At 47.5% G+C, this 21,600-nt stretch overlaps 1 protein-coding gene across 2 annotated transcripts in view; it reads right to left on the reverse strand.

Moving 5' to 3' along the window:
• Window positions 1-20,071, reverse strand: part of ATL1 (atlastin GTPase 1) — a 32,733-nt gene extending 12,662 nt beyond the window's left edge. For both annotated transcript variants that reach the window (XM_060270563.2, XM_060270525.2), the window contains exons 1-7: window positions 19,614-20,071; window positions 10,215-10,462; window positions 7,252-7,386; window positions 6,118-6,222; window positions 5,288-5,338; window positions 3,471-3,527; window positions 1,104-1,196 (exon numbers count right to left, since the gene is read on the reverse strand). In XM_060270563.2, coding sequence (XP_060126546.1) covers window positions 1,104-1,196; window positions 3,471-3,527; window positions 5,288-5,338; window positions 6,118-6,222; window positions 7,252-7,386; window positions 10,215-10,462; window positions 19,614-19,647 — 723 coding nt within the window. In that variant the 5' untranslated portion in view covers window positions 19,648-20,071. The remainder of the gene's footprint in view (window positions 1-1,103; window positions 1,197-3,470; window positions 3,528-5,287; window positions 5,339-6,117; window positions 6,223-7,251; window positions 7,387-10,214; window positions 10,463-19,613) is intronic.
• Between the last annotated feature and the right edge of the window lie 1,529 nt (window positions 20,072-21,600).

Consider the following 21,600-nt stretch of genomic DNA (forward strand, 5'->3'; position numbering starts at 1 on the left):
AGAAGAATCGAGTGGGCGGATTAGCGAGGCTATTGAGGGGGACCAATGGCTTGATGGCAGAAAGTGAGGAGGAATTAAATAACCTTTTAATGAGGGTGAAAGAGGAGAGCGCAAAATACGGTCTGAAGCTCAACATAAAAAAAAAAAACAAGATCATGGCCACTGGTCCCATCACCTCCTGGCAAATAGAAGAAATGGAGGCAGTGAGAGATTTTACTTTCTTGGGCTCCTTGATCACTGCAGATGGTGACAGCAGTCACGAAATTAAAAGACGCCTGCTTCTTGGGAGAAAAGCAATGACAAACCTAGACAGCATCTTAAAAAGCAGAGACATCACCTTGCCTACAAAGGTCCGTATAGTTAAAGCTATGGTTTTCCCAGTAGTGATGTATGGAAGTGAGAGCTGGACCATCAAGAAGGCTGATCGCCAAAGAATTGATGCTTTTGAATTATAGTGCTGGAGGAGACTCTTGAGAGTCCCATGGACTGCAAGAAGATCAAACCTATCCATTCTGAAGGAAATCAGCCCTGAGTGCTCACTGGAAGGACAGATCCTGAAGCTGAGGCTCCAATACTTTGGCCACCTCATGAGAAGAGAAAAAGATGGAGGGCACAAGGAGAACGGGACGACAGAGGACGAGAAGGTTGGACAGTGTTCTCAAAGCTACGAACATGAGTCTGACCAAACTGCAGGAGGCAGTGCAAGACAGGAGTGCCTGGCGTGCTCTGGTCCATGGGGTCACGAAGAGTCAGACACGACTAAACGACTAAACAACAACAACAAATGGCTTGGGAAGTCATAGAATCGTAGAGTCAGAAAAGGACCCCCAAGGGCCACCTGCAAGCAGGAATCACAGCTAAAGAAGTCCTGGCCGGTGGCCATCCAGCCTCTGTTAAAAACCTCCGGTGCAGAAGAGCCCACCACCTCCAGAGGAAGTCCGTTCCACAGTCGACAGCCTTGCTCCTTTGGGAGGGAGCTCTGCCAAAACAGCCTCAGGCCAAATAGAAAGGTTCCCCATCCCCCCACCCCACCCCCACCCCGGTCTAAAGGCACAAGAAAATGCTGCCACCTCCTTCTCCAAAGTGGCTGAATTAAGACCAACCTTGAGGCGCTTTTCCAAAAACCTGGCTCCACCATCTGCCCCGTAGGAAAACTCGTAGGGAAAGCTCCAGTCGCGAACAAGGAATATGAGAGACTGCAAAAGGGACAAAGAGAAGGACTCGTGTGCAAAGTGAAATAAGTCACCCCAATTACACAGCCAAGCTCTGTCCCCAACAAAACACTTAATACGCCACCCAAATCTCTGAACGCTGAAAGACTCTTGGGGGGGGGGGTTCCATGTGCTTAGCTAGGTTTGGTTTCCTTGGAATGAGGGTCAGCGGAGGCTGTGCTGTCTTTTGGATATACTATACAGGTGAAACTCGGAAAATGAGAATATCGTCAAAAAGTGCATTTATTTCAGTAACGCAACTTAAAAGGTGAAACCAATATATGAGATAGAGGCATGACACGCAAAGCAAGATATGTCAAGCCTTTGTTTGTTGTAATTGTAATTATCTGTCGTTAGGTGGGTCAATTATAAATGGAATGTAATTAATGAAATGTAATAGCGATGTTTATTTTTGTATTATTGTAACTATTTGTTTCATTACTGTGGAATTTCCAAAAGAAAGCATTTGTAAAAATTAAAAGAAAAATAAAAAATAATAACTTGCATTTATTATTGAAATAAATAATAATAATAATGAATGTATTATTTATACCCCACCCATCTGGCTGGGTTTCCCCAGCCACTCTGGGCGGCTTCCAACAGAAAATTAAAACACAATAATCTATTAAACATCAAAAGCCTCCCTGAACAGGGCTGCCTTCAGATGTCTTCTAAAAGTCTGGTAGTTGTTTTCCTCTTTGACATCTGCACTTTTGGACGATATTATAATTTTCCAAGTTTCACCTGTATGGTTTTATTTACACACGTATACAACCTGAGCATAAGATGGAGGGGCTCCCAGCATCAACACCCCAGCAGATCTTGCTTCTCTATTAGCTTTGGATCTAGCACAGAGCAAGCAGGTCTCTGTGTCTCCAGCTTCCAGCCTGTTTCAGCTCAGCTCAGCTCAGCTCTCTCTCTCTCTCTCTCTCTCTCTCTCTCTCTTGTTCTCCTGGCTAGGTCAAGGGGGATGGAGGGAAGACCTAACCATTTGTTCTATGGCACAGAGCAACTTATTTGGTTGTGCTAATTGTGGTTGGACTGGACAACTCGCAGGGCCCCTTCCAACTTGACAATTCTATGATTCTATGACCTAAAGTTCTTGCCGAGACAACGGAACTGGTTGGGAAGCTTGTTTTCATACCTTCTACCCCCACAGATACAGGATCCCAAGAGCTGGAAGGGACTCAGGACATCATCCAGATTGACTCCCCCCCTCCAAATTTATAACAATACAGAGACGCCCCTCTCCAGTCATTCTGGAGAACAGAGCTGAGAATACACGGATACTGTGGGATGTGAGACCTAAGTAGCAGTCAAGTACAACATTCCTAGTTTTCCTAGAGTGGACATGCAGGGGAATGTTTGGTCCAGTCAGTCAAAAACTTCCTGTTTCCTCCTGGGCTGGGACATACTTCCTTTTGCATGTGACTAGAGGTGGGTGTGACCTTACCTGTCCAGGTAATAGAAAAGGACAAGGCATGCAACACCCTCTCTCTCTTTGACTTCCTCTGTCGTTGGAGCAGCTTTTTAGCTAGAAATGCTCTGTTGACTTCCAGCCAACAGAGGACACTGGGATTATCCCCATATGGGATAGATCCACATGTATATACTTTGTAACTAAGTCTGCCTTCAGGGATCCAACTGTGAAATGATGATTTGTGAGTAAACTCCGTGTTTAGGGAGGCTTTTAATGTTTAATAGATTATTGTATTTCATTTTTCTGTTGGAAGCCGCCCAGAGTGGCTGGGGAAACCCAGCCAGATGGATGGGGTAAAAATAAATTATTATTATTATTATTATTATTATTATTATTATTATTATTATTATAAACTTTCTTCTTGTTACTTATGAATAAGATTGTGGCATCTTTATTCTTTTAAGCGGGATAAGAGGGAACTTGCCAGGAATCTAATACTGAGATGCTTAAACAAGCCTGCAACCAGCCATCTGCTGTGCATTTTAAAGGGAAAGTAAATTCTGCCAAGTAAAGGAACTTGCTAGCGCAAGTTAGGAAGGATATTAATAAACAATATATCCTCCCCTGCTTCCCTGAACATTCCCACAGGTACTGCCCACTACACCATCAATGTCTCCGCCAACCTGTGGCCCTCCAGAGGTTTCGGACTACGGCTCCCATATTCCCTGGCAATCAGCCACACAAGCTGGGGGTGATGGGAGCTGGAGCCTGGCTTTTAGATCATCTGCCACCCAGCAACACAGATGGAGTGGGGTGCTCCCTCCATCCCCCCCCCTTACCTGAAAGGGCTTCAGGAATGTCTCCTCCATGGCCAGCCTCCCATATTCTGTGAAGAGCTGAAACAAGAAGCAGACCGGGGTAAAAAAAAATGAGCTTTTCTTTTGGGAATTATAGGGACAGAACTACCTAAATCATATAGAAATTTATTTATGTATGCTACTACAGAAGCAAGAATGTTACTTGCCCCAAAGTGGAAAGAAGCAGAATTCCCAGTAAAGGAAGAATGGATACAAAAACTTATGGAACATGCAGAAATGGCAAAACTTACCGGAAGAATAAGAAATCAAGATAACGAACTCTTTATAAAAGACTAGAAATGATTTATTGAATATTTACAGATAAATTGTAAACAGACGAAAACGTTAACAGGGTTATTGTAATAACCTGCAGTTTTATAAGAGTATGTATTTACAGTAGGTAATTAAATGAGCAAGTAAATGAACTTGGATATGCAGAAGATATTAAAAAATTAAGGAACCACAGAAAGAAGAAGTCAAATTTTGAAATGTTAAATTGATTGTAAAACTAATGAAATGTATAAATTTGAAAAGTATATATATATAAAAATTTGTGTGAGATAAATGGGTCACAGAGAAAAGGCTGTGTTGAAAGGGGGTAGAATTCAACATAGCACAAAGGTGGGAAAGCGTGAGAGGATGAGGTCTGCTCACGCCATGCGGCTTGCCCCAAAGCAGATTTAAGAGGCGTGCAGGAGGCACGCAGAAGGGAAGTCCAGTTGCGCCGCCGGACCTTGTTCTACACGCACGCAACTTCATTCCATCCTGCCCTTTGCACTGGAACATTTGTTCCCAAGGTTGGACGGAGTCAAACATTCTTCTCATCATTGTTAAGTTCAGCTGGTGATATCCAAAGTAAGTCATACTCAAGAGCAATCATACCCACGGCAATCAAACGGATTTGTAACTGAGGCCCATTTATTTCAGAAGGTCCATCTACTCCAAGTATGACCAATCACCAGATAACAAGCTGCGTCACTGGAAGAACACCCACCCTCTTTTGAACAGTATATTTTAATCTGTAAAGGTAAAGATAAAGGTAAAGGACCCCTGGAAGGTTAAGTCCAGTCAAAGGTGACTACGGGGTTGCGGCGCTCATCTCGCTTTCAGGCCGAGGGAGCTGGTGTTTGTCCACAGACAGCTTTCCGGGTCATGTGGCCAGCAGGACTAAACCGCTTCTGGCGCAATGGAAAACCGTGATGGAAACCAGAGCACACGGAAATGCTGTTTACCTTACCTTTACCTTTTTAATCTGTAAAAACAAGGAGTCTTGTGACATCTTATTATAGAGGTTTCTGAAATCATACATGGCATGGAGAAAGTGGAAATAATACTAATACTAATACTAATACTAATACTAATAATAATAATTTATTTATACCCCGCCTATCTGGCTGGGTTTCCCCAGCCACTCTGGGCGGCTCCCAACCGAATATTATAAACATAATACAGCATTATGGATGGAATGAACTACTACAAACAATAGAAGAAGCATATCAAAACAATGTATAAAACACATTTAAAAGAGCAGAACCAGTAAAACACAGCAGTGGTGGCATTAAAACCAATTTGAGCATTATTTTAAAGGAGCTTGGAAAGAAGTCAAGGACCAAAAACCTCTTTTCCTACAGACAAATAAGAGAGATTGCCAGTGAGGTTCATTCAGTGTCCATTCTGTGCTACTTCTGCCTAAACCCAAACAGCATAAATGGGGCGGGGAGAGAGAGACAGAGAGAGAGAAACAGAGAGAGAAACAGAGAGAGAAACAGAGAGAGAAACAGAGAAGAGAGTGATATTACCTGCAAGTGCTGGAGGTCGTCTTCTTGAACATTCTGGGACAAATTGTACACCTGGGTGCAAAACAACCCCACAAGCATGTAAAAATGACTGAAAAGAACCCTGGCTTCTCTTTCGTTGCCAGAATTCCACCCCACTATGGCAAGTGGGTGGGTGTCTCCCCCCTGCATGTGATCTTGTGCCTATTTCCCCAGAACCAGCGATTTTTCAGAAGGGGTGGGGAGAGGCACCCCCAACTCAGCTCTACCCACGGAACTACAGACCTTCCCCTAGAAATCAGTTTACTAGACAATCAAGTGTGCCATCAATTATGCTAACCAGCCAGGTCTAGTGACGTTGAAGAACGCTGTTGGAAACGGGAAGAGGAGCGGAAACTGTTACAATTCACGAATTCACCAAAGGTCAGGAAGGGAAATCAGGAAGGGAAATAGGAGCGGTACTCGCCAGCATGGTTTAAGTCCGCAAACATTACGTAAAGAGTTTCGTTATTTTCTGCATTCTTTTGGGCACATCCCTTCCACTGAAATGCGCTGGAGTTAATGATGTGATTGCATAATTAATGACATTCATTCCGGCCACAGTGGATTGTGAGACCAAACAGGCAGGTTTTAGCAGAAACCAAACTGCAGCCGAGCAGAAACAGCGCTGGTTGCAAGAAACACAGGATGGGGCGGAAATCACGACCCCCTTACATCCCTTTGCTGGGGCTTAGGGAGGCTGGCAGCTGTTTGCATCCTGCCTACACCAAGGTCAGCTGGTCGAACACAGAGCATTGCCCATCCTCTGCTCATGCCGTCTTCACACACAACCCCCCCCCCATCATCACAGTTACCTGGATGGAACTGATCATGGTACTAAGAGCAAAGACGGTGGCTGAATCTCGCAGGGTTGACTGGCTGTCAAAGGTCCCCTGAGTGTCCATCAGCAGTACAGCCACCTGCAGAGATTGGGGGGGGGGGAAGGTTACCAGGATTGTCCTTTACTTATTTAGAGCAATGGTTCCCAAACTCTTTCAGGCCACTGCCTCTTTGTTTGCATGATCTCATCCCCACTGCCCCCCGCCACCCTACCCTATGAAAAGCATTATACAGAACATCAGTTTGCATGACCCACTAAGGAAGATAATAACACAATAAAACCCAAACCAATAACAATTAATTGCACATTTCTTCAAAATCCAAAACTATGTGGTTTAATCGATTAAACAAAATGGATGAACTTGGTCCAGTGATATCAGCTTTCCAAAGTCTGAGTCATTTGCATGGGAGAGTGCAGTCAAACTTAACTATGCACGACTGCGAGTTAGTGCATGAAGGGGTTAAGGACCACAGAGTTGTATTGCTAGATAGACTCAAGTTAGGTCATGCCCTTACTCCTCTAGAGAGGAAGCGAAGTTTCTTTCTACTTCCTCCCTCTCTCTCTCTCTCTGCAGCATGTAATGAAGAAGGACGTTTGTAAGCTTGCTCCCAAGCTTATAGCACATGTTTGGAACTATATTCAGCATTTTCTGCCCCAAAGTATTTTGCCTGTGCTTTCCTTGCTGCTGCAAGGAACAATGCACGACTGAGACCTTGAATCTGTAAGTAAAACATTTAAACTTACTTAATAGTGTGTGCACATTGCAAGAGGGGTAGAAAGAGGTCAGCTGCTGTGTTCAGCTGGCAGGATAAAAAGATTTAACAATCTATGTTCCCAGTGCTATACTACTGCTTAACTTATTAGTTTAATACTCTGCTATTTGGGGGGGGGGGGTCTCTGTATGCTAGCCTTGCATTTTGAATCCAGGCACCCAGCCACACATGCGGGTCCAGGGGGATAGATATACTTTAATTCCCCCACAATCTGCAATTTAATTCCTCCACAAGAGGTGGTACCACCCACTTTAGGAACCACTGAGGTAGACCAATCAGATCAGCCGAAAGAACTGCCCGACGATAGCCGTGAATAGCGCCAAGAAACTGCCTACCTTGTTCCCGTCGGGCTTGTCCACAAGGAAGACTTCGCTCCAGATCTGGATGCCTGTCGTCTCCCGCTCCGACCCGCCTCTCCAGGAAAAGCCCGTCAGAGGCTCATTGTAGTCACCAACCCAGTCGGCCATCTCCTGCAAGGTGGAGAGATGGCAAGCGGTAGTTGATTCTGTTAGTTCCCACAACTGGCGGGCCAAATCAGGCCGAGATTAGTATCCCACCTGGAGGCTAAACCAATCTCCCATTTTTGCTCCCTGTCAAGAACCTGGCGGTCACAAAGCATAGCTGGAGAGTCACTTCGGCCCGGGGTGGGTGGGGCACTAGCTATGCCAGCCTGCATGAAGGGGTGGGGGAGAGGGATTGCAGGGTGTGTGTCTTCATACGGGGCATCATTCCATGAAATATTAGCACTAGGAAAAGGATTAGTGTTAGTGCAATGGGATCTCTCCTCCCCATGAACCAACCCCAGGTCTGCTCTGGGGGGGCGGAGGATCCCCCAGAACAGATTTAGAGGGAGCACTGGGGCATGGGCATACCCAGGATCAAAGCTTGGGGGGGCACACCAGCCACGCCCCCCAGCCACCCGATTGTATGCAAATGAGGTGCCGCGGAGCATTGTGGGGCAGCACTTTCTGTGCTGTGCTCACTGGGAAGGAGTGTGGGCTGAAGTTAGCCCAGGTCCAGGTCCAGGTCCAGGTTTTTTTCAACGGAGGCAGCTTCGCTGCCACTGCTGCCGTTTCGCTTCAGCCAAGCAGGCTGCGGCGGAGCACAGCAGGCAGCGTCCCTGCCTGTCCTCTCCAGCTGCCCTGCTTCTAGGGGGGCAGCTGCCCCCTGCCCCATGCTGGGTACGCCCATGCACTGGGGAGAATGTCCTGCTGCTCAAGGAGAAATCCTTGCTCTGAGGGAATGCCTTCCTTAGCGCTGTGTCGAGTACAATCCGCAGGGCTTACTTCGGAGGCTTTTCCAGTGGAAAAGTGGCCCAGGCTAAAAATAAGGGGAATAACAGGAAGCATACCAGATCCACCATATTCTTTTAATTGGATTTTTATATTGCATCTTTATAGTGCTGTAACATGTCCTGGGACCTTATGGTGAAAAAATCCCAGCTGGCGTCTCTATTGCATTTGAATGGCTTTTTATACGTGTGTCGCTGTTCTTGTTGCTTTAAATTGTTTTTATAGATACATATAATGGCTTAAATAGATGCAAATGTTCCAGCAGCCTCTCTCCAAGCGCACAATTGTTCTGAGCACGCTTTTATTGCACCGTAAATTGTTCTGGGGTGCCATGTGGATATTGATGGGTAAAGGAAATAAATAAATCAATAACAATAAAAACACACACTACTTTCTACTATTGTGGCTGGGAAGCTGGGGCTACACGCAGATCAATAGCTCTCAATAATAATAATAATTTATTATTTATACCCCGCCACTCTGGGCGGCTTCCAACAAAACATTAAAATACAGAAATCAAACATTAAAAGCTTCCCTAAACAGGGCTGCCTTGAGATGCCTTCTAAAGGTCTGGTAATTGTTGTTCTCTTTGACCTCTGGTGGGAGGGCATTCCACAGGGTGGGTGCCACTACCGAGAAGGCCCTCTGCCTGGTTCCCTGTAACTTGGCTTCTCGTAGCGAGGGAACCGCCAGAAGATCTTGCAACGTGTCTGCTTAGGGTGCCAAATGTCTGGGGCGTCCCCGGAGCTGTCAGAACAGCCCGCTGTGTTGCATTCTGAACGCTAGACAGACCCCCCTCGACATTAGGACTGGCCAGACATTTAGGTGAGTTCTGGGACAAGGAGCCCACGCCCCCTAGCCCACTCCCCCTAGCCCAAAGAAGAGAGCCAGGCATTGCTCCTTACAGCACCTTCCCTGCTTAACACCCAAATCACAACTCACCCTTCACACACACACACACACACACACACACACACACACACACACACACACACCCAGCAGGAGAAAGCCTGTGAGAACCATCAGGAGCAAGCCAGTTCACCACCCTCCCCATCCCCACTCTTAAAAGGAAAAATTGTTGTTTTGGTACTTATCCTTGCTCTCTCTTAAAAAAATTTATGTGGAATAGTAATCTGCCGTCTTTTTGGCAGGAAAACAAATGCATTTTATTGCTTCTGAAATGTTCAGATTTAGCATTCTTTTTATGGTATTGTTGTTATTCTTATTACTTTAGTATTTATTAAATTTATATGCCACCCTTCGTCCAAAGATGGCCGGGTGGTTTACAGTATAAAAGAAATTCAAAATTCAAAGCCTAACAAAACAAACCGACCCCCCACCAAAATATTATTATTACTTATTAAATTTATTTCATAGCAGCACAGAATCGTAAAGTTAGAAGGGATCCCAAGGGTCATCTAGTCCAACCTCCTGCAATGCAGGAATGTCAGCTAAGGCATCCATGGCATCCATCAAACCTTTGCATTGGTTTATTTCTATTTGCATTTTTCATTTCATTTTATTTATTAGCCGCTTTTCCTTGCCAGTCTGACTCAAAGTGGCTTACAAACAAACACATGCCACACCCTAACAAACAAAAGCCCACATACATACATACATAAATAAAATCAAGAATTTATGTTAACACAGAATTTACGTTAACACGTTAAAGGTCAAGGCCAATGGTCTGGTGAAAGAGGAACGTTTTCACCTGGTGCCTAAAGCTGTGTAGTGAAGGTGCCAGGCAAGCCTCCCTGGAGAGAGCATTCCACAAGCAGGGAGCCACCGCAGAAAAGGCCCTCCAGACTGATACAAATTTGCATTGTTTGTGTGCTGCCTTGGGGGGCTTTTTTCTGCCGAAAGTAGGCTTATGAGCAAATAAGAACAGAACATCTGCCCAACCTCGCCTATTGCAAGGGCAATGGACAGATCCCAAAAGCTGATCTGGTCCTGCCCTTGTGGGGAGGCCCTGAAGATGCTGAATGAGGCTATGTGGGGCCACCTACCATGTTGTACATGTATCTCAGCATGAAGTCCATCAGAAACGACTTGCCCTTGCGGAAAGCCCCCGCCACGGAGACGGCCACCACCTCACGGTCTCGGACGGCTTCCGAAAGCAAGATGCGGTTGAGGGCCTCTTCATCCAGCTCAAAGGAGTGGTCGTCCTTCACAATGAGCACCTGCACCGGGCGGGCCTTTCCCTCCGACTCCTCCTCCTCCGAGCTCCACTCGTAATTCTTCTCAGAGAACCCGCCTGGGTTGGGAGAGAGCAGCCCCCAGGGTCAGGTCCCGGCAACAGAGGGTAGAGCTGCATCAGCCCCCTTCAACCCGCCGCCCTCCAGCTCCCATCAGCCCCAGCAATTATGCCCAATGGCCAGGAATCAAAGAATCGTAGAGTTGGGAGGGACCTCCAAGAGCCATCTAGTCCAACCCCCTGCAATTGTCATCGACTGGTTGGACGCAGGTGAATGGTGGGAAGAACCAGCTGGGGAACCCCCAAGGGAAGGAGATTCGGAGCCCAGGGAGAGGTGGTGGGACAATGAGTGGTCGGAGGAAGAAGAGGGAAAAGACTGGGGAAAGGTAACAGGCCTTAGTGAGCTGGGAGAGTCTGTGGCAGACAGAAGTCTGGAATCAGAGGACGAAGCTGAAGCAGGAGAGGCCAAGAAGCAGAGGTGAGTCAGGCTGGTGAAGAGGCAAGGGTGTCATTCCCTCCTGCTGAGACAAGCTCCCCTCCCCAGGCCTAGAAGAGGCAAGCACAGTGTCCGATTGCTTTGACACAATGCAGGAATCTCAACTAGATCATCCTTGACAGATGGCCATCCAGCCTCTACTTAGAAAGCTGCAAGGAAAGAGAGTCCACCACCTCTCATGGGAGTCTGTTCCACTGTCTAACAGCTCTTACTGTCAGAAAGGTCTTCCTGATGTTTAACCTGACTCTCTTTTGTTGGGATTCGTAGCCCAGAACACCTGGGGGAAGGTTCTAGAGTCAGGTAGGTAGCCGTGTTGGTCTGACGCAGTCGAAATATAAATATATAATTATTTAAAATTCCCCAGTAGCACCTTAGAGACCAACTAAGTTTGCCTTATAGAAACCACCTAGGGGCACGGGTGGCGCTGTGGTCTAAACCACTGAGCCTCTTGGGCTTGCTGATCAGAAGGTTGGTGGTTCGAATCCCCGCGACGGGGTGAGCTCTCGTTGCTTGGTCCCAGCTCCTGCCAACCTAGCAATTTGAAAGCATGTCAAGTGCAAGTAGATAAATAGGTACCGCTGTGGCAGGAAGGTAAATGGTGTTTCCGTGCGCTCTGGTTTCCATCGCAGTGTTCTGTTGCACCAGAAGCAGTTTAGTCCTGCTGGCCACATGACCCAGAAAGCTGTCTGTGGACTAACACCGGCTCCCTCGGCCTGAAAGCGAGATGAGTGCCGCAACTATAGTCGCCTTTGACTGGACTTAACTGTCCAGGGATTCTTTACCTTTACCTTTAGAAACCATCTAGCCCAGGTAGTCCTGGACCAGAAGTGGCTCTCTGGGATCTCGGACAAAGAAGGTCTTTTGCACCAGCTGTTTCCTGAACCTTCTTTTAAGGAGAGGCCAAAGACTGAGCCCTGGCTATTCTGTATGCAAAGTACACACTCTTTTACTGAGCTATGGGCCCCTCCAACATTGCCATTCAATCCGGTTGCAAACTCACTGTCAATTATCGGTGAATTTGGCAGCATTTTAAAGCTGCTTTTGCACTGCAAGAAATCAGCCCCCGCCCTAGCATGAGCCAGCACAGAAACTGACTTCCAAGAAAGCTATTTCTGGCCCCAGCTGATTCTCATTTGCCTGGAAATAAAGGAACTTGGTCCATCGCACAACCCAAGATGTGCTTTCAAGCCAATCTCGGCCTCCTTTGCTTTGGCAACATCTTATGGAATGTCACCTCTGCAATTATATCGCCCATTGGGCTGTTTGGTTTAAAAAGTCATCAGGGAAGTTTTCCTTAAATAATTAAAACAACAACAACACCACACCAAACCTTTATTTATCACATGTGCAATTCACCACAAAGCTGAACAGAAACCTCGACCACAATAGCTGGGAATCTTTCATTCATTCCATTTATACCCCACCATTTTCTCCAAGGAGCTCCAAGTGGCACACGTAGAGTCACAGAGTTGGAAGGGCCCCCCAAGGGCCATCTAGTCCAACCCCCTGCAATGCAGGAATCTGCATGGCTCTCCCTCTCCTCATTTGATCTCCACAACAACCCTGAGAGGTAAGTTAGGCCAAGAGGCAACGGAGCTGGCAAAACATTTCCAGTTGATGCCAGCTTCTGGGCAGGCGGAAATACTGTTTAATCCAAGCTGTCTCCTGGGAATACTGACATTCCATTTTAGCCGCTGCTGCTGCCAAAAGGAAAAATTAGCTTTGTGAAATCTTAGCTAGCGTCTGTGGTCACTTTTTGTACCAGTGAATTGCACCAATGTCATGGCATCGTACAATTGTAGAGTTGGAAGGAACCCCCGAGGGTCTTCTCGTCCAACCCCCTGCAATGCAGGAATCACAGCTAAAAAATCCCTGATATATTGCCGAATTAACAACAGGGAGGATAAGAGGAGAAATGGTACAAAAAGTGAATAAGGAGTAGGCTATCTTTAAGGAACACATCAAAATCTATGTGGGAAAAGTAGAATTTTTGACAGATATTGAGTGAATCCAGAAAATGATCAGAGGGAAAGGAGAGTAAAGTCAAGATAGAAGAAGAGATTAAAGAAACAATGAAATGTGTTTAAGCTAGTTGGGAAAATAAAGTAGCGGAACAAGAACGGCTGGAAGTCAAGTCACTTGGTGGGTGTCCGTGTGGAATAGGTGTATAGGTATGTTGATATGTAAAGTATAGGTAGGTATTATATAGAGCAGGCATCCCCAAACTTCGGCCCTCCAGATGTTTTGGACTACAATTCCCATCATCCATGACCACTGGTCCTGTTAGCTAGGGGGTGCCTGATATAGAGTCATGTAGGTATGTCTGATGCTATGAAAATAAGGTAGTGTGTTGTGTATGTGTTTTGTGTAAATGTAAGTGTTTAATATGTTAATAAAATTTAAATTAAAATAATAATTAAAAGTTTTGTTGTTGTTTAGACGTTTAGTCGTGTCCGACTCTTCGTGACCCCATGGACCATAGCACGCCAGGCACTCCTGTCTTCCACTGCCTCCCGCAGTTTGGTCAAACTCATGTTCGTAGCTTCGAGAACACTGTCCAACCATCTCGTCCTCTGTCGTCCCCGTCTCCTAGTGCCCTCAATCTTTCCCAACATCAGGGTCTTTTCCAGGGAGTCTTCTCTTCTCATGAGGTGGCCAAAGTATTGGAGCCTCTGCTTCAGGATCTGTCCTTCCAGTGAGCACTCAGGGCTGATTTCCTTAAGAATGGATAGGTTAAAAATAAATAAAATAAAAAATAAAAATAAATTAATTAATTAAAAATCCCTCACAGATAGCCATCCAACCTCTGCTTATAAACCTCCAAGGAAGGAGAGCCCCCCATCTTCCGAAGGAGTCCATTCCACTATCGAACAGCTTTTGCTATCAGAAAGTTTTTCCTAACGTTTGGTAAGATTCTCTTTTCTTGTAATTTGAATCCATTGGTTCATGTCTTGCCCTCTGGACCAGGAGAAAACAAGCTAGTTCCATCTTCCCTTTGACAGCAATTTGGATAGCTAAACATTTGCAATAGATGATGTTGAATTCCATCTCGTATCTCAGATAGATGATAATAATGATGATAATAATAATAATAATGATGATGATAATAATAATAATAATAATAATAATAATAATTTGTTGTTTAGTCGTTTAATCATGTCCAACTCTTCGTGACCCCATGAACCATAGCATGCCAGGCACTCCTGTCTTCCACTGCCTCCCGCAGTTTGGTCAAACTCATGTTCGTAGCTTCAAGAACACTGTCCAACCATCTCATCATCTGTCGTCCCCTTCTCCTTGTGCCCTCCATCTTTTCCAACATCAGGGTCTTTTCCAGGGAGTCTTCTCATGAGGTGGCCAAAGTATTGGAGCCTCAGCTTCAGGATCTGTCCTTCCAGTGAGCACTCATGACTGATTTCCTTCAGAATGAATAGGTTTGATCTTCTTGCAGTCCATGGGACTCTCAAGAGTCTCCGCCAGCACCATAATTCAAAAGCATCAATTCTTCGGCGATCAGCCTTCTTTATGGTCCAGCTCTCACTTCCATACATCACTACTGGGACAACCATAGCTTTAACTATACGGACCTTTGTCGGCAAGGTGATGTCTCTGCTTTTTAATCCTTCATGGATTGATCCTTCATGGATCAATGCCTTGTCGTGGTGAAGGGGCTTGAATAACTCAGAGAAGCTATGAGCTATGCCATGCAGGGCCACCCAAGATGGACAGGTCATAGCCGAGAGTTTATACTAAATGTGATCCACCTGGAGAAGGAACTGGCAAGCCACTCCAGTATCCCTGCCAAGAAAACTCCATGGACAAAGACAACAGGCAAATAATAATAATAATAATAATAATAATAATAATAATAATTTATTTATTTATTTATTATTTCATCTGGCTGGGTTTCCCCCAACCACTCTGGGCGGCTTCCAACAAAAGATTAAAAATACATCAAATATGATATAATTCCTATCTTTTGGACTTGCCCCCCAATGACCAATTGCTGCCAACCTCTAATAACTGAAATAAAAAAAGATTACAACTACGAGTTGTCCATGGACCTGTTACTGATTCCTCCAATGAAAAAGAGCTCAACACTTTCCGAGTGAGACTGTTCCACTGTTGAACAGCTCTCACTGATGTTCTTCCTGATGTTATGCCCAAGAAGAGTATTCTGGATCAGGCCAATGGCAAATCTAGTCCAACATCCTCTTCTCACACAGCTACTGTGAGTAGTAGCCCTGGGGTACGGTAGTCTTATGCCCCTCGAATCTGTCTAATCCTCTTTTAAGGCCATCCAAGCCTTACCTTTTTTTTATTATACGTTAAGATACCTACAAACTACCTTGAACTATTTTGAGTTCAAGCAGAGTTTGCTCTACTTATCTGCAATATTTAAAGGAAAAACCTGCAACTCAACCAGATCCTTCTCCCCTTTGCAGCTGCGTGGCTAAGGGAGAGTTAGCATCGGAGGACTTGCTGCAAAGACAGATTTTGCTACTCGGAGTTTGCAGATGCTTGCAAAGTGCAAGAACATGAGTGAGGCAGGGCTGGCAAAGTAGGAGATGGAGGAGTCACTCCAGCGTAAGGACTATTTCATTTTTTTAGGAGGAAATCCTTTCCTAACATTAAAAAAGATGCACATGACACTTGGCAGCCATATTCAGAAACACGGTTGGTTACAAATAAATGATAACACCTTACACAACGCATTTTCCCCCATCTTTGAAGGCACTTCACATACTTGATCTCAGTACTCTCCACAAAAGCAGCAGGCCGACATTACTAGTTGCAGATTGCAGATCATAGAACTGTAGAGTTGGAAGAGACTCCCAAAGGGCATCTAGTTCAACCCCCTGCAACGCAGGAATCACAGCTAAAGCATCCCTGACCAACCTCCGTTGAAAAACATCCACCCACTTCCGAGGGTGTCCTTTCCACAGCTAAAGAACTCTTGCCTTTAGAAAGTTCTTCTTAATGTTTAGTCAAGATCTTCCTTATAATTTCAATCCATTGGTTGGGGTCCTATCCCCTGGAGCAGCAGAAAACAAGCTTGCTCCATCTTCTATTGTGACAGCCCTTCAGATGTTTGCAGGTGGCTATCATGTCACCTCTCAGTCCACTCTTCTTCAGGCTGAAAATCCCCAACTCCTTCAACTGTTCCTCATAGCGATGAGTGGGGTCAAGAGTCTACAATCAAACTGTGCTCCAGGACCTCTCTGGGGGGAATGGCGGGTCTGTTGCCTTTGGAAGCAGCTGGCTCTCCACAATCCAGCCACATGCAGCCTTTGTGGAACATACTGAGGGTGTTTGGGGGTCCATTTTCACTTTGGAGGTGGCTGGGACAGGGAAGATTAACTGATCTGGCCAGCGTTTCACATGATCAGGCCATAAGGTCGTAGCCAGTGGTGGCTGGTGGTTGTTGGAGCCGGTAGGACAGAAGGCAGGGAGACCCACAAGAAGCAGGCAGTGACCGCCAGAACCACCCCATGACCAGTTATAAACGAAAAGGCAGGCAGGCAGGCAGGCAGGGCAGGGCAGGGCAGGGCAGACTGAGATTGGTGGGGCAGTGCCACATTTGCCCTAACCATAGAATAGAATCATAGAGTTGGAAGAGATCACAAGGGCCATCCAGTCCAACCCCCTGCCAAGCAGGAAACACCCATCAAAGCATTCCTGACAGATGGCTGTCAAGCCTCTGCTTAAAGACCTCCAAAGAAGGAGACTCCACCACACTCCTTGGTAGCAAATTCCACTGCCGAACACCTCTTACTGTCAGGAAGTTCTTCCTAATGTTTAGGTGGAATCTTCTTTCTTGAAGTTTGAATCCATTGCTCCGTGTCCGCTTCTCTGGAGCAGCAGAAAACAACCTTTCTCTCTCCTCTATATGACATCCTTTTATATATGTGAACATGGCTATCATATCACCCCTTAACCTTCTCTTCTCCAGGCTAAACATACCCAGCTCCCTAAGCCGTTCCTCATAAGGCATCGTTTCCAGGCCTTTGACCATTTGGGTTGCCCTCTTCTGGACACGTTCCAGCTTGTCAGTATCCTTCTCGAACTGTGGTGCCCAGAACTGGACACAGTACTCCAGGTGAGGTCTGACCAGAGCAGAATACAGTGGTACTATTACTTCCCTAGATCTAGATGCTATACTCCTATTGATGCAGCCCAGAATTGCATTGGCTTTTTTAGCTGCTGTATGTACCATTTTTTAAAAAAGAAAAGTTAATTTGGCTGCATTTGAGACAGTTAATGTGAACCACCCTGGTCTAGGACAGCAGCTGCCTTTTTAAAAATATAATACCTTAGTTATTTTCCCAGTGCCTGTTCATGGAAATATACAGAAATGAGTACCGTAATGGTTTCGTATGCATTTTTTAAAATTGCAAATAGATTTTATATATATATATATATATATATATATATATATATATATATATATATGGTTTTTTTATTAATAAGGGTGTTTGCCAATTCTGGATGCAGTGAACTAGACTGGTGAACCATATGCAACACTTTAGAATTTTCTTCAGCAACTCACCCCGTCCCGCCCATCCCATTAGCCCTGGGGATTTGCTGTCCGATATTGTTCCCTAGCTGGCAAATCCTGGTGAGGGGCGGAAGAGAGAGAGTGCGACTGTTCCAACTGGAAAACACCACAATGGCCTTTCCCCTTCTTCGTTCTGCTTCCCCTCCTCTCACCTGGACAGCTCCTCCTCTTTCAAATGCAACACTGCACAGTCACGGTGAGTCGCTTAAACTCCACTCACCTTCCCCATTTCGTACTTTGTTCTGCAAGCACAACCAGATAACACATCTGGAAAGCTATTGGGTGAAAAGGGAGGGGAATCCCCAATAAAGTGTCCCAATAACTGGGTGTGTGCCCCCCCTTTAAGATAACCCCCCACCTCATTCCCAGTTCCAAAACCACAATTCCACACACCAGATCTATTCCACGCAAACCATCCCTTTGTGCCCAGCCCACCACAACCATTTTAATCGGGATTAATTAATGTGGCATTTACAACAAGCTCCTAGTTCAGTGGTAGCCACTCTTAATATGGTTTGGAATCTTACCTACAACAGGTATGTGTCGTAAGTGTGCATGGGATAAGGGTGTTGTGTTGTTGTTGTTGTTTTAAATGACTGGGTGGCTAAGGCAGGGCTAGAAGATGGCATTGAGTTCCCTAGATCAGGGGACCCTCTTTTTTTGTTCCAGCTGCACTGACTACCCATTCATTCCTGGGCTCGGTTGTCTCAGTCCTGGACTTTACATTTAAAGCTCTGAACCACAGCTGGGGAAAGTGGTACCCTCTAGATGCAGTGGGACTCCCACTTCCATCATCCCTGACCATTGGCCATGCTGGGTGGGGCTGCTGGGAGTTGGAGTCCAAGAACATCAGGTGGGCCATAGGTTCCATCCCCACCCCTGATCAATATCCTCCTTACAGCGCAGCCCCCAGAACAGGAAACAGCACTCCAGACAAGGTCCGAATAGTGCAGAATTAAGTCAAACTCCTGTTCCTCGTGACTCAGAAACAAATTAATGCATGCAGCCTTAAAACTCTGTTAGCTGACTCATGTTTGACTTGTGATCAAGTACAACCTCCAATATACCCTTCACATGTACACATCAGGGATCCCTCGTCCTGTTTGTTGCTTTTGCATTTGTCTCTGTTGGACCTCTGTTCTATCAAGGTCTGTTTTGAGCTTCACACCAGACTCCTGTGGGGTCAGGTGCTCCTCCCCGTTCTGTGTCATCCGCTAATTTCACAAGGATTACGCGATGCCATAACGCTACCTTATTCTGTTAGCTGCCTGCAGCATCTCTGGGTGCGGAAAGGCAGCACACAAAACGCAGTAAATAAACACACGCATTAAAATTCACCCCCTTTCCTGCTGATTCAACCTCCTAGCAAATACACACAGCACCACACCTTTTTGGGCTTCAGAGAGCTCCATCGGTTCACCCATTATCACAACACACAGACACCCTGCACAAAACTCCCAAGCCTGAGGAAGGGAAGGGGCTGCCTGCTCTCTCCCTTAGAATCCGGTGCCTCCTTGTGCAGGAAGATCATGACTACAATTCATGATTTAAAAAGGATCAGACTGCACCCACTCCTGCAAAAGCAACAACCATCACACATTATTTTAAACAGGTGGTGGGGAAGAGAGAAAAACACTACCTTTGGCCACCAAGGAGTGCTAACGGGCTACTAAAATGCATATAAAATCTAACAGCCAGACACCCCCCACTCCTTTTTTTTTTTTTGCACGGCCACAATGTCTCGACCACCGTCTTCCAATTCAGTGTTTACTTCTGACAAGTAAAGGGGGGGGAGGAGGAGAAACAATGGCTCCCCGCTCCCCACCCCTTGCATCTCTTTGGCCCCATTGTTCATCCTCTCCCTCTCGCTCCCTCCCCGCCCCACAATCTGCCACCATCCTCCCGGCGCCCTGCAGGATGCGCCCCCGGGGTGGGGCCAAAGCCGGGACCGCCTAGGAGCTCGGGAGCAACCTTGGGGATGGGCCGGAGGAAGGGAGGCAGGGACGGGTGGCTCATCTGATCCTGGCCTTCCTCAGCCGGGGCGACCCCGCGCCCCGCTCCAGCCTCTCCGGGGACGGGGAGTGGAGAGCCGGGGAAGGCCGCCGCGGCGCCTGCCCTCTCGCCAGGCCTGGAGGAAACGGCCGGGCCAGACCTACCCCAGCTGTTCCGCTCCTTGCGGTGCTTGGCCATGATCGCCGCGCCCGGTGGCGGCGACGGCGGCGAGCCTCTGCCGGGCCTGGGGATGCTGCGGCGGCGGCGGCGAGGCGAGCTGGAGGACGAGCACTGCGCTGCGCCGGCGGCGGCGGCTCCTGCCTGCTGCGGCTGCTGCCTGGCCGAGGGAAGCGGCGCTCAGCTGCGCATCTCCGGCGGGAGGGCGCAGGGAGTGCCCGCGCAATCCAGCTCCGGCGCAACCGCGGCTGGGCGGGGACGGGGCGCCCCCTCCGCCGGCGTCAGCCTCCGCCTGCTTCGGGCGCGCGCGCGCGCGGGGTGCGGGGTGGAAACGCGGCGGGGCGGCCGGGGCAGCCGCAGCGCGGGAGCACCTGCAGGCGGCGGAGGCGGCCGCGGCAGCGCGCGCGGCGGAGGTGCCACTCCCGGCACGCAGCCCGGCCGCACTGCAAACGCGCCCAGCAGCAGCATCGCTGGGCGGGCGGTGGCGGCGGCACCCTGCCCAGCCGGCCGCGCGGGACCCCTCGAGCTTCGAGGGGGCTGCTTGGCCCTCGGGGACGCCCCTTCGGGTGCCACGAGAGGCTCTTTGGGTTGTCCCAAGAGCCGGATGCACCTCAGCTTGGCTTTTTGTTGGGACAAGCCCCTGGCAGGAGAGGGAGGCTGGGGTCAACAGGAAAGGACGCGCGCACGTGTGAACGGCACACGCGTGTTTCTGGGAGTGGGGTCCTCTGCAACAGGCCTTGCCCGGACGACAGCCTTCCGCATCTCTGCAGGTGTGTTAAAGAGCAACAGGAGCTGCGGAGGATGGCGAGGGCAGTTTTGTGTCCCGGAAAAGCAGAGGAATCAGCGTCTCTTAAGGCCGGGAATCTCGTTAGCTGTTCCCAAACCTTCCCCAGGGCCAAGGCATTGCATGCGTGCATTTATGTTGTATAAGCCCTTCATCCGAAGATCCAGGGCGGTTCACATCAGGAAAAAAAACACGAAATGAGAATACAAAACACGCAATCAAACACAAACTGGATAATGTGCCACACTTACAACCAGTTCCTTGTCTAGATGCAGTACATCTAGGCTAGAATGAAGGCAGGCAGACAAGTTTCACAGACAGCAAAATATATTTCAATTTCTGTAGCACAGTATGGATCCTTTGGTCCAGGGTGCTGGACCAGGTGGGCCTTTTGGGCTTGATCCAGGAGGTTGTTCTGTCTGTCTAGTTAACTGGGTAACTTTGGGCCAGTCACTACCTCTCAGCCTAACCTACCTCACACAGGGTTGTTGTGGGAAACAAATGAGGAAGGGGGTGAACCAGTCATGCCACTTTGAGCCCCTTGGAGGAAAGGGCGGGATATGAATGCAATAAGTAAAGAAAACAGTTCAGTGTTGTCTACAATGAATGGCAGTGGCTCTCCAGGGTCTCAACCTGGATTCTCACCCAATTTTACCTGGAGATGCCAGGAATTGAACCTGGGGCTTCTGGGTGCAATTAATTGAGATATACCGTATTTTTCCGTGTATAACATGCCCCCCCCCCCATGAATAAGATGCCCCTATTTGGGGGGACTAAAAATTAAGAAGATGGGGGGAGATTGCCCAGAGTTGTTGAGCTTATTATAGGAGCTCAAATCACCCGCCTGGCCTACGCTAACACTCGGGCACGTCGCAACAGCCTCCGAACCTCTGTCCCCCCACCCAATTGCCGGAGAAACAACCAATCAACACCACCCCTTGCCGCAGACAAAACCTAGTCTTATACACAGAAAAGTACGGTATCTACCCGCCACACTGAATTAAATAGGGCTTCCAGGTAAATGTGCAGATAGGGCTTCCAGGTAAATGTGCAGATGATGGCAACCCTACGAATGCTTCTCTTGGAGTCAGTACTTCTGAGTAGACATGCACAGGATCACACTGTTCCCAGGCTAGCACAGAGAGGATGGCAATGCCAGAATGCCTCTGCTCTGCTTCCACAGTTGGAGG

This window comes from Zootoca vivipara, chromosome 1 (assembly GCF_965207765.1).
Source record: "Zootoca vivipara chromosome 1, rZooViv2.hap1.1, whole genome shotgun sequence".
NCBI classification, from domain to species: Eukaryota; Metazoa; Chordata; class Lepidosauria; order Squamata; family Lacertidae; genus Zootoca; species Zootoca vivipara.